This window comes from Lissotriton vulgaris, chromosome 4_1 (assembly GCF_964263255.1).
Source record: "Lissotriton vulgaris chromosome 4_1, aLisVul1.2, whole genome shotgun sequence".
NCBI lineage: Eukaryota > Metazoa > Chordata > Amphibia > Caudata > Salamandridae > Lissotriton > Lissotriton vulgaris.
Genome location: NC_141691.1, coordinates 1,701,170,459 through 1,701,183,406, shown reverse-complemented (window position 1 = coordinate 1,701,183,406; position 12,948 = coordinate 1,701,170,459). Strand labels below are relative to the sequence as shown.

Genomic DNA, 12,948 nt, shown 5'->3' with positions numbered 1-12,948 from the left:
CTGTTCGGAGACAGCCATCACACAGTAAGAAACTACTTCTTATCCTTAATCCCAGTAAGGGATCACTTTTACTTTTTCCCTAGTCAGCACGCTAGAGAATGTGAATATAGCAACAGTTTTTTTCCGCTTGAACTATTGTGTGTGACACAACCGGTACACCCCTGGCCCTTGGTGTGTTATATAGGGTCACTTAGTTGTTATGCTTGACCTGTTGAGCGATACACAACAGGTAGACCCCTGGCCCTTGGTGTGTTATATAAGCTCTCCGCCTGAATCTTAATTTTTTGTTTAAGGGAGTTATCTTAGGGACTGTTGGTTTCTTAACACTGACAGACCTTGAAAGAAGTGAAGGGTGGACTTTTTAGCTTGGACTGCTGGGCATCAGGCAGTCTGTATGCACAACCCCTGGGTGTGACATTGGGTGTAATTTGGACGCAAGGAAAAAAATTGGACCTTGGTGAATAAGGTATACCTTTTGTCTGGCCACAGAGGGCCAATAATCATCACCTGTCCCTTTTTTTTAACGTGCAAATTATTGCTATTGTTGTTCTGTGAGCCAATATTGACTGACTCGCGAGCTCCCTTAGTTCCGTGTGTTAGACAGCAGAGCATCTCACTTCTCTGGGTGTAGGAGCTGGGAAAGGACTAAGGTTTTTGGAACAAAATATCCATTTTTCTGTCAAATCTTTTCTCTCCTAGTCTCTTTTAGATTTTTCCATGTTATGCATTATTGATGTTGTGGTGCTGTGGACATTTTGCAAATTGTGCTTCATTTTTAAATATTGTCTTGTTAGTAAGTTTATGCATTTCATGAAGTAATAACTATTTTTGACATAAATCTGCTAAAAGTCAACTCGTATTGTTCTTAGCTAACCATTACACTTTGTTACAGGTCGTTTTAATTGTTAACCGTCTTTTGATACATCAGTTTTTTTGAGCTCGTAACCAGTAGATTGTTTCCGGTACAACCCTGTGTACACAGTTTTCCCCACAATGAGAGTTGCATTTATAATCATTTAAAATCTAAAGACAATCAAAAGTTTGTATATTCCTTAAAACAAGTGACCTTACACATCACGGAGACAGCACTCAACCATATGCAAGCTAGTTTCCCGACATAGGCCCTGAAAATTGGGAAAACATTGCTGCTAGTGGCAGCCCAGACCAAAACATATTTATTCCTCTAGCATGAAGGGGGAACATTTGATACCAACAACATAGAGTGCTCAAAGGCACACCAGACATACATGTCAGAAGAGTGCTAAATGAGAAGCCCTACTTCAATTATGGAACAACGGCAGGATGACCCCAACTTGCAACCCACACGACCCCAGAGCTAGTGACATCTGGGAAACAGGCTGTAGCTCCTCTGGGTCCAATAGCGAGTGCGAGAGTGCAAAGTGGGACCAGCCAACCTGGGGGAAACAAGAGGGAGAAGGGCAGCCCCCCCACCTGGTGCATAAAAGCATGCACCCAAGACCGCTCACCCAAGGCCAACTTTGGGCGAGCTACATTTGTCTCACCAACTTCAGGGTTTACCATCAAATGGAGACCCTCCTTTAGTTCCAAAATTAGGCAAATGCTTCGGTGTTGTCCTCAAAACTCCAAAGAAGCTCAATCACAAAACCTAAGTCTGTTGTAGAAAATCCATTGAGTCGATTAACACCACCCTCATGGGGCAAAGCACGATGAGTGTCCTCGGCACATCTGACACTCGTCAGAAAACACTGCAAACAAACCCGATCCCACTCATTTTGCAGGACTCTACGTTCATGAGCAACCCTCCGACCACCTCCAGTATTCCTTGGTAAAAGCAGAAACCCTCATACCACAGGTAAGTACCCACAGGAACCTGCACGAAGCAGCCTAGAACAGTCCAAAATTCTCAAACCTTCAGAAAGAACGCATAAACCAACCCAATTTAGGGAGAATCTCATAGTGCACAATGTGCAGAGACCAACAAAACGTTTAAGTGTCAACAGACAGACCACTAAATGGTGAAGACTCTTCTGCTTCTCAAAATTGCACGCAGCCATGCAGGTCAAAATGATACCCCCACAACAATTAAAAGAACACACCTTTGTATGTAGTATCCCACAGAGGAACCTATTGTCCCCACCGTAGTAAGCAGTTGGGGGAGCAAAAGTACAAATAAAACTAAAACAAACTTAAAACTCACCATTCCCTAAAAGTGCTACCATTATCCTTAAGCGCCCTGCTAGGTAGATTCACGCTTCAGTAAAGTCATAGAATGTACCTGTATAAAGAAAGCCAGAAATTGTTCTAAAAGCTGTCTAACAATGTGTTTTTTCCAAGCTAACACACAACCCACAGCTCTTATCCTACAGGTCGTTGATCTAGCCACATATGCACCATTATTACAGCAGCTGCTACCTCTTCAGCCAAAGCCTCCAAAAGAAACCAATCACAGCCTCCAAGAGGACTTCTACAAGCCATTCGCTCAAGAGCACAGATCACAAATTGACTTTACAGCCGTTATTTGATAATGAACTCTCTTTTTTGCTACTCACAAGACACCTCCCCCGAAATCCATCCTAGAGCCTGCTAATGTTTTTTAAGTTATTTACTCTTCTTAGCCAGGGCGCTCATGGGCCCGTCAATCCCCAAAATAGGCCTATTCTCAAGAAACTTGCTTTGACATTCATGCAACACATGTGCAGAGACCTACACAGCGTGCTCCCACACAATACATGTCCACAGTGGACATTCAAACCATGAACAGGTCATGTTACACATGCTCACTGAGAGACTTTACTTACCCCAAGAGATGTCCTCTGAGAAAGCCAAATGTCTCATCCACCTGTATCTCTGTAGGATTAAGATACATTCCAGTAGAGTAGAACCACACAAAGCAGTAATAAGCTTCTCCTGATATGAGGCAAATCCTATAGCATTTCACCTTTTTACTGAACCTAGCGATATTCAAACAAAGTTAGACAGAATGTGCAGACCGGGCAGTGCAGAGGAGGACACTGTTTGTCCCTGAGACTTCGGAGAAAAGAGTTTCTTAGAGTTAGCAAAACTAATGCACCAGTCTGCAAACAAGTCCACTCCACTTCTGTCTGCAGTCCTCAGATGGCCCTTAAGGTATTTGGGGCCGCCATTCTTAATGACGAATAGACCCCTGGTATGAAATTCCAGTGTAGGGTCACCACACGATAATGCTAGGGGAAATGAGTCCTAAGGACACGGGTGAACTCCAGCACAGACACCCCTAGTCAGGAAATCTGGGATTCTTAGATAATTAGGTACACATGGTTGGAAAGGAAGGGGCAACCCCTAATTGTACAGAAACGTACACAGTATTTTTTGTGTTGCAAAGGGACGATACTGCTCGGGACCAATGTCAACTGTGAAGTGGTATCGCACATACTGGACCTGCAATGGGGCACCTCCACACTAATGGATTGTTACTGCCATTGTAGAGACTTTGCCTATGACCAACTCTTTCTCGTATGGCGGGGCCGCTGCACCCTCGTAACCATACACACCCTGACCCTGGTCATCCCAGAATAAGATCTGTCTTAGTTGCTCCAACATCTGCTACAGAAGAACTCTGTTGCATCAGGCTTGAAAAAGAACTGCTGATTATTTTGGTTGGGCTCTGTACAAGGACATCCAGAAGAACTCAGACTGTTCACGGACACTCAAATCAATGCAGGAGGGTCTATTGCTTTCTTCGCCATTCAAACAAAAGCAAATGACTGCTGGTTACACCTTACCAGGTGGAAAATTGTTAAAATGATTAATGGCACTGAGCTCTGCCTTAATGCTATCAGGCAAGAGCCATACACCTCTGGTGATGCAACATCGGTGTGTGTAGGACTTGATGACCACGATGAATGGAGGGGAGTGTGCCAAGATCGGTGATTGCGCTTGTACTTGTATTCCTGGGAATTATCTTGATAATTGAATTCTCTCTCTTGCCATCCAAGCACTGCATTGTCTACAAACAAACATGAAGGAGGAGGGGGGTGTCTCTGAACAGGACTGTTTTCATAGTCTCTTCGCCTGGCTCTCCCGATGGGTGACCTGGCTGTGCACATCGCTGCTTCCTGTTGTACTATTAATGTTTGGCTTCCTACAGGTGGGAGTTTCCTGCTGTAAAAACGCAGTCCGCAAACTAGGTACTATGCAATAGCTAGGGAAGGGATAACAGACAGCAATACACACCATTTCAAATAATGTGGCTGTCATGATGTATGAGGAAAATGATGTAGTTGAAAATTCAACTGGGGGGAGTGCTGAGATCAACAAATACAATAGCAATGTACACCCTGATGTATGCACGCATAGCAGCGGCCGTACCAAAAAATGCAATATCGATGTATGCTGTAATCTATGCACTGACAACAATACCAGTAAATACTATACCCATGTATGCTGTAATCTATGCACGCACAGTGATGTCAATACCAGTAAATCCAATGTCGATGTACACCATAACTTAGGCACACATAACAACATCAATGTCCATGAATGCAATGTTGATGTACGATGTAACAACTGTAGGTATAATAATGAGAATATCAGTAAATATGATATCAATGTCGCCCATTTTACATAGGCACGCACTCATGAACTTGCCGTCATCTCCAAGAACATTATCCCCTGCATGACCTCCTCAGCATCTCAACCTCCAACTCCACATAGACAGAAAAAACACCATCAGATGCACCTTCAACTACAGACGACCAGGATCAATGCCCAGCTTCTGCAATGCCATCCCTAACCTCATTGCCCTGATATCCATTGACTCTGAGCACTACATCTTCCTAGTAAATCTTAACTTCCTCCTAGACTACCCCAGCCCAGCAACCCTAACATAGCCGACCTCCTAGAATGCATGAGCAACATCGGCCTCAAGCAGCTTGTCATTGACCCTACCCATATCACAGGACACCAGCTCAACCCCATTTTTATGTCCAGTGACAGAGTCAAGTATGACCATGTCTCACAGTTCACCTAGACTGACAGCTACAGCATTCAATTCACCATCTCAGGGCCTACCAACAATTGCCACCATGCCCCTCAGCTTCACGTGCAGAAACTGGGAAAAAACATCAAAAGACCAGTAGCACAAGGCTTCAAACTCCCACCTCCCAGACACAACATCCAACCCAGAACAGGCTGGTAAGAAGTTATCCCAGTTGATCACTGAGTGTGCAGACACAATTGCCCCTGCCAAGCCAGCCAAATTCAAAAAACCTGCAGGAAGATCCACCTGGTTCACCACAGAGCTGAAATCCACCAAACGCAACTGCTGGCAACTACAAAGGCAGTGGTGCACCAGCAAAGAGACAGGAGACCTTACTACCATCAAGACAGTACTCAAATAGTACCACTGACTCCTGAAAGAAACAAAATGGACTACCCTATCAGACCACATAGAACCCAGCACAAACCGCAGCAAGGAGCTCTTTGTCATCTTGAAGACCTCCCGAGAAACTGTCTGACACCCTGGCAGACTTCTCCCACAACAAAATCTCAGCCATCTATGAAAACTTCAAACTCCAACCCACCACCGCCTACAGTTTCAGCCTGCTAAAACCCTCAAACACAAACCCTCAACACCTGTTCCCCCATTGGGATTCTCTCACAACTCGAGCCACTATCTCCATCATGAACTCCATTCACTCGGGACCCACAGACCTCTGTCCCCACCACATCTTCAAACTCTGGATCAAGACTGTTAGCTATGATCCCAAGAAAGTCCTGGACACCTCCATCATCTTGGCCTCCTTCCCTGAGGACTGGAAACACACTGAAGTGAGGCCCCTCCTCAACAAACCATCTCCCTATCCAGTAGAACCAAAGAACTACCAGCGCATCTCCCAGCTCCCCTTTTCAGTGAAGGGTTCTCGAGAAGGCACTCAACTAGCAACTCACCGAACACCTGGAACACACCAACCTCATAGACCCCTCTCAATCCAGATTCCGAGTCCGCCCAGATTGCACCCACTAGTAACATCTGGACCCTCATGGACCACTGCAAAATGCTGCCCTCATCCCCATGAACCTATCAGCTGCCTACGACACCGTCTCCCATCACATCTTGATCAACAGACTCCATCACATTGGAATTCAGGGAGACGCCCTCAAATGGATTACCTCATACCTCCCTGGAAGAACCTAGAGAATCAGTCTCCCACTGTCCACTTCGGAACCCAAAAAGTTCATCTAAGCATCCCCCAAGGATCGTCCCACAGGCCCACCCTCTTTAACACATACATAAACACTCCTGGCCCGCATGTCCGATCACACAAAATCAAAATCATCTCCTACACCGACAATGCCCAACTCATCATCTTGCTGTCAGAAGACCCCACCACCACCAGAACAGACTTCCACAGATGCATGATGAATGTCACAGACTGGATGAAGTACAACTATCTCAGGTTCAACACTGAGTAGATGGAAGTCCTCATCCTTGGGAACATGGAACTACGCATGGTGGCCTGCTGAACTCAACCCATCCTCTGCCCCGACAGACAACGCCCACAGCCTCGGCATCATCTATGAAGAAACAGGTAAACACTGTCTTATCTGCCTGTTTCCGCACCCTACACATGCTTCGCAAGATCTTCAGGTTGCTCCCAGTCAACACCAGAGGACTATCACACAGGCCCTCGTCACCTGCTAGCTGGACTACGGGAACACCCCCTACAGATGAATCACTGCATGCCTCCTGAAGACACTACAGATAATACAAAACTCCACAGCCAGGCTCATCCTCAACCTCTCCAAATTAATGCATATCAAACCCCACCTCAAGCAGCTATGCTGGCTCCCAATCCAGAAGAGATGCCAGTTCAAGATGTTGACCCAAGCAAACAAAGCCCTACACAGCAAAGGACCTGCTTACATCAACAAATACATGATCTTCCATCAACCGGTCAGACACCTGAGTCGGATCGCCTCCCTCTTCCTCGCGGACACCCCCGGATACTCCAAAGCAACTGCAGAAGGTGATCCTTCTCTCACCCAAGAGCCAAAGCTTGGAACAACCTTCCCCAGCACCTCAGGACCACCTCATTGCTCCAGCAATTCAGGAAAGGACTCAATAACTGGTTGTTCAAATGAACAGATCACCATGATGCAGTTAGCAGGTCCAGCTTCTTGAGACCCTCACAAGTGATTTGTTGCACTTTACAAATCCTTGATTGATTGATGAATAGGGCAGGGCATCTTAGGTCCAAACTACCAAGATGTTGTTTTACCTGTCTGGGTAAATATTTACCAAACTGCCCTCAAATGCCCAGGGTCCATGCTTCCTTACCTCCTGCAGGATACAATCATGGTCCCTGTAGTTGAGCAGTCTGCCTACTACAGGGTGTGGTGTGTCCAGGCTCCCAGCACCAGTGACCTCCTAGGTACTCTATGGGTATGCTCCACCATGTAGAGAGTGGATTCCTTTCCTCCCAACACTTTTGAGAGCAGACACTGTTCTACAAATAGTTCGGCACTAGGGCCCTTCGCCTTCTTGGGGACCTCAATCAGGCGTACACTGTTACATCGGCAGCAGCCCTCTGCATCATCAAGCTGCAGTGTTAGAGTCTTTATCTCAGGCTTCTAGTAGTGTAGCTTAGTAACATTGTCTTTCACCATCAGTGTGGTTAGTGCCATGTTCCTCTCTGTCTCTGCCACTTTTTTTGTTCGTTTTTTATGGCCCTTGTGCAGAATGCCCACCTTCAGTGCAACTGCCTCTATTTTGTGCTCCAAGACCCATTGCATCTCCTTAACTGGCACCAAGACCATTTTGTGTGGGCTTCCAAAAGTGCCCCACATTTGGCTGCCCTTTGGCAGGCAGACGGAGGCTGTGGATCCCACTGAGCTGGGCAATTCTGCCCTGATCACTTGCGCACCAGCACTTCTGGGCCATTCAGGCTCCTGCATGCCGGGTATAGTGTCTGTGGGGAACTTGGGTTACTGGTCTTTTTGACCATCTGGCTGTACCTGGAGGCTTTACCCATCCTAAGGTCCCAAGTTCTACAGGGGCTGAGTTCACTCCCCAAGGCAGCGGGGGCCCCTATGTCCAGGGGAGTACCAGTATGGTGTTCTTCTGCCAGGGGGAGAACCTTGTGCACAGTGGTAACTCTCCTCCACTCTCTATCTTATCTCCCCAAGGCCATGGTGGTGAGGCCCTTGCCTCTCTGTGGAACCTCCTCTTACCGCTCCCAAGCTAGCTCAGTGCATGTGCATGTGTCGGTGTCCTCCTTCCTGTCAGCTACTCCAGGTGAATTCCTGGGGCCTACACGGCCAGCGCTGCACTCATATAGGTGGGAGCCTCTAACCTCCGTCTCATGCCGCCGAGACCCCTAGGCCACCTCACGGGCCCAGTCTGATATAATTTCTCCCAACTGAGGGACCTGACTCATGTCTCCAGTCATATGCCGGAGAAGGGCCTCGGGAAAGGCCTGGCCTTCCAACCTCCACCAGGCTGCAAACCCAACTCAGCTGACCTCTTCTGGGTTCCGCACTATCCACTGACCCTTCCGGTGGCCAACTGGCTCCGCTCACCTCCTAACATGGGTGGATGTCACAGGATACTTGTGCCTACAAGACTTGCGGCCATGGAGCTCAGCAATGCGCCTCCACTGCCACTGCTGTCCAGGCCCTGCCCCCTGGGCCTTTTGTCCTTAATCTTTTTTTTAATGGGTTCACTTTAGATTGACACCTCCTGCTTAGGATTTCCCCTGCCATTCTTGGATGTCTTATTTAGTTTAGGGAAGTTCCTTTATGGACCTGTTGATTTCTCTGCTTTGGATTTTGTACTCTTTAAATGATTTATACTGTAAATGACCTAACCATAAGTTGTTGGTTTGATTAATTTAGCCGCATTGTATGCTTAGTCTGAAAAACGACTAACTCAATGAATAAAGCCTGGGACTTTAACTAATCTCTTGATAAACCTTCATAGTTAGTCAAACCATCCCCTTTGTCATTCAATTGGTGCCAAATGGGCTTAATTGTAATTTAACTTGTTTGAATTGATTTTAGCTCCCAGAGTACACATTCATCAGATACCTAAAAGTCTATATGACCAGTGGCACACTTCATTAGAAGATTACGCCAGAGGCTGTAGATATTAAATTTTGCAGTGTAGTAAGGGCTAACCTGGATCAAGCTTTGATCAGTAAGCTCAAGCGACAATGAGTAATTGTGGTGGTTATTTCTGAATCATGAAGGAAACAAGACAGGGATGGGTTTTGTCACTATTCCTTTTCCTTCTATCTTTGGACCAGTCTGCTGCTGTGCAGTGGCCATTACAGACTGAAGATATAGAGAGAGTCCTAGGCCATCAAAAGACTTCCTTTTTGCTAATCACTTCTTAGAAATATTGCTGCACCATGGGTCCTTTATTGCTCACTTAATGTCAATATTCTCAGGGAAGAGGTATGGCGCCGCGACTAGGGCGACTGACTCCGGAATCTGGGGATCACAGTCCGATCCCCGGCACCGGCGGCAGATTAGCCCATCACCATGTGACTCTGAGCAATAGCTTGCTTAATCTTCCCGACGGCCCCCATCGCCTAGAGACCCTTACGGGTGATTGTGCGCTTTACAAATGTGGATTATTATTATTATGGTACAAAATAAACTGTGGGGTCCCATCCTTTAATAGATTTAAAACATCAACAGGAATGCAGGATTAAAACTTTAAATGAAACAGCATAATCTCATATGTATCTGGACATAATGCTAAAGAGGGGTTAGGAATGACTGGCTGCATACAACTTGGATCCTTTGAGATGGTAGATGGTTGAACCTGACCTCTCACTTTGGGGCAGGTTCCATGTGATTAAGATGTTGGTAGCATACATAAACAATTACATGCTGAACATGCTACCTGTTAATCCCCAGACATTACTGGAATATTATTATTATATGCTGTACCATTCGTATTTTTGTCAGGAATCTTTTACGCAGAAAAATTTCTCTAAGGTCCCAACCTGTTTACTCTGTAGATAATCCCTTAATAACTCTGCCAAATCCATCCAGCTTGCCTTTCTCGCTACATAGTCTTTACATTTCTTGTATTCTTTCCCTCGTGTGCATGTGTAAGGGCCTTTGAACCTAAATTGCTAGACCAGCGTACGACTGTCCCATGCTAATCTTGAAACTTTAAACAAACGTTTGTGAAGTCAATGGAACTGCCTTAAATGTGGTAAAGCATGCAAACAAAGCATGTGCAAAGGAGTTTCCATCCACTAACACATTAAAGCCGGAACTATTGGCTTTGCCTATTGTAATTTCAGTAATCAAACTTTATATTTTGCTTTCTAAATGATGATTTTAAATAAAACCAAATACAAGATAAACTCAGAAAAAAATCACATGGAACCAGCCTCAAAGCACAGTGTTAGGTGGTAGACAACTTAAAACAGGAATATAGGTTATCAACAAAATATATTCATGAAAGAAGACTATGAAAAACAGATGTGATTAAATTTACCAGTGCACCTTAAATTTTTTCTAATGGAAGACATAATTGAAGACTGTATAGTGTTCAGAATACCCAGTACTGAACTGAACATAGGGGCACATGCATCAAGATAAGGCATTGCCATTCCTTAATAGCTTTTTAAGAAATCGATAATTAGGAGTCACAATTCCTTATGCATGCAGGAATTGCAAAATAAATAGCGATTCCTCCACATTCCCTAATAGCAAATTGCAAATTGTGATACGCTATTAGGGAATGCATTCCCTTGCATTCCCATTCCCATTTAGGCCCATAGGAATGAATGGGAAAGCATTCTCAATTTGCGATGACCAAATAGGTAATCGCAAATTGCAAATGCAATTGCAAGGGTGCTAGGGGGCCTAAGACCCCCCTGATGCACCATTAAAAAAGGTAAGTGTGCGAACCGGCCCGTTTGAACCCGGTAAAAAGCTTAATGCAGGTGCCCCTTAATGTTGAAATCTGTCCATGCTTAGTACCCCACCCATTGTACACACAGCTCTTTCCTTCCCGAATGCCTCTCACTTGCAGTCTAGTGATCTGCATGTGAGCAGCAGGTTTTCTCCTGTTAAATACCACTGCACACTTCATGGCCTAGCAGCATTAGAACGGGGAGATCAATGCTCAAGCTCATCAAAGACAATGTGCAGCCGAATACATGCCATCCTCCATTCTGACACATAGTTTATGTAAATTGTGTGTCTGATTGTGATGACTAATTCTGGATTTATGAAGTAAAATACAGAAATTGCAAAACGATGGCACTGTTCAAGGACAGATGTGATGTTTGCAGAAAAGAGAAATAAAGAAGGTGTCTAGTAGGCATAAAATAGTAAAGATCTAGCAATATGCAACCATACGAAACGTTTACCCAGGACTGATGCCGCATGATTGTTTTGTTGGAAAGTTTCGAACTTACAGATCCAATTAATTTCTATCTCATAATTTGAGCATTGATCAATGGTCAATGTGTCGAATGGTGTTTTACAATGGTCTTTTACAGTGATCAAGACCGATAATTAATAGATATTCTATAGAACAATGCACTGGGTAATAATATAGCAAACTAGGTTATAATAGCATGAACAATAGAGATGTGGTGGTGATGTCTGATAACGTGAGGACGCTATGTGAAGAAATAAGACTTAATTAGAGGGATACACACAGATACAGAACTATTTCCACAAAAGGTTATTGTATACATTTTTGGAGGAGCACGCGCTTTAAATGTCATTTCTATTATGGAGACCACCTGCTAGGATATGACACACACAAGAAATATCCACAGAGATAAATCATATTGCGGAAGCAAGGAGGGGAAAAAACAAATAAAAAAACAAGAAACCATGTTGCAATTTAAAATAGTTTCTAAAGCAAACAGCGGTCGATTGAAGTATGAAAGAATCAGACCCTTAGAACTGACAAGCCATGGAGGAATTAAGGAGTGGCTTTTGTAGGAGCAAAAGCGACAGTTGCACTCTCATAATCCAAGGCTATCATCCTTTGGAGTTGCCTTGACGACAAAGTAAACTATATCCTCTCCCATTGTAACAGTAGAAAAATGTATCTCACTTATAATGTTACATTTGTAAGGTAGATATTGGATTTAAAAAAAGGCAAGGTAAATCAAGTTATAACACGATACAAAATAGAACCTTCAAATCCACAAGGAAATACTTTAATCTCTTATGGCTGGGGAACAATCACTTGCAAGGGATTGCCCTAAGCACATGAGATAATAAAGTTGTTCATTATCACAGTTTGTCAGGCGATTGTGCAATTGAATTCCTTCTCTTCACAGTAAATAAAAATGCTCTCAACATTTCCCAGCATTATACAACACAGTGACTCTTCTTACTTTCTCCAGACATAGGTGCTCTCCCAGAACTCATACACAATGAAGCGGGATTCACTCGAAAGCTTCTGTACAGCAACACTGGAAACGGAGAAAGAAATTAGGCACCGAAGTAGAATATGTTTGCAAATATACAGTGAATTTTAATTATAACTGCTGTAAAGTTGCTGGTAGGTTGGCAGTATGAGAGTTCAATTTAAGAATTTGTCAGGCTACATAAAAATATATCCCACTGTTCAATCTGAAACTCTTGGGTAGTCCCTCAAATCATTTGCCTCCAACCCTCCTGTTTTGCTGAATTCGTTTTTGTAGGCTTTAGGACTCTGTGCATCTTACCACTGCTAAACAGTGCTCAAGTGCTTGTGCTCAAAAACATGGTAGAATTGGCCTACATATAATTGGCACATTTAATTTACGTATAAGTCCCTAGTAAATGGTACACCATGTACCCATGGCTTGCAACTTAAATACTACTACCGGGCTCTAGCACTCATTGTTCCACCTATTGAAGTAGCAGTTTAACTCTTATCTGAGGCCTGCCATTACAGCCTGTAGTGCAGTTTTAAACTTCCATTTAGACATGGCAAAATAAATCTTTTGCCAGACC

The 12,948-nt window shown here is 44.3% G+C and overlaps 1 protein-coding gene across 1 annotated transcript in view; it reads right to left on the bottom strand.

Annotated features, from left to right (window-relative positions):
- The window catches only part of NECAB1 (N-terminal EF-hand calcium binding protein 1), a 1,444,409-nt gene that overhangs the window by 102,314 nt on the left and 1,329,147 nt on the right, over window positions 1-12,948 (bottom strand). Inside the window, exon 11 of the mRNA XM_086967008.1 lies at window positions 12,345-12,422. Within this exon, the coding sequence (XP_086823134.1) occupies window positions 12,345-12,422 (78 nt within the window). The remainder of the gene's footprint in view (window positions 1-12,344; window positions 12,423-12,948) is intronic.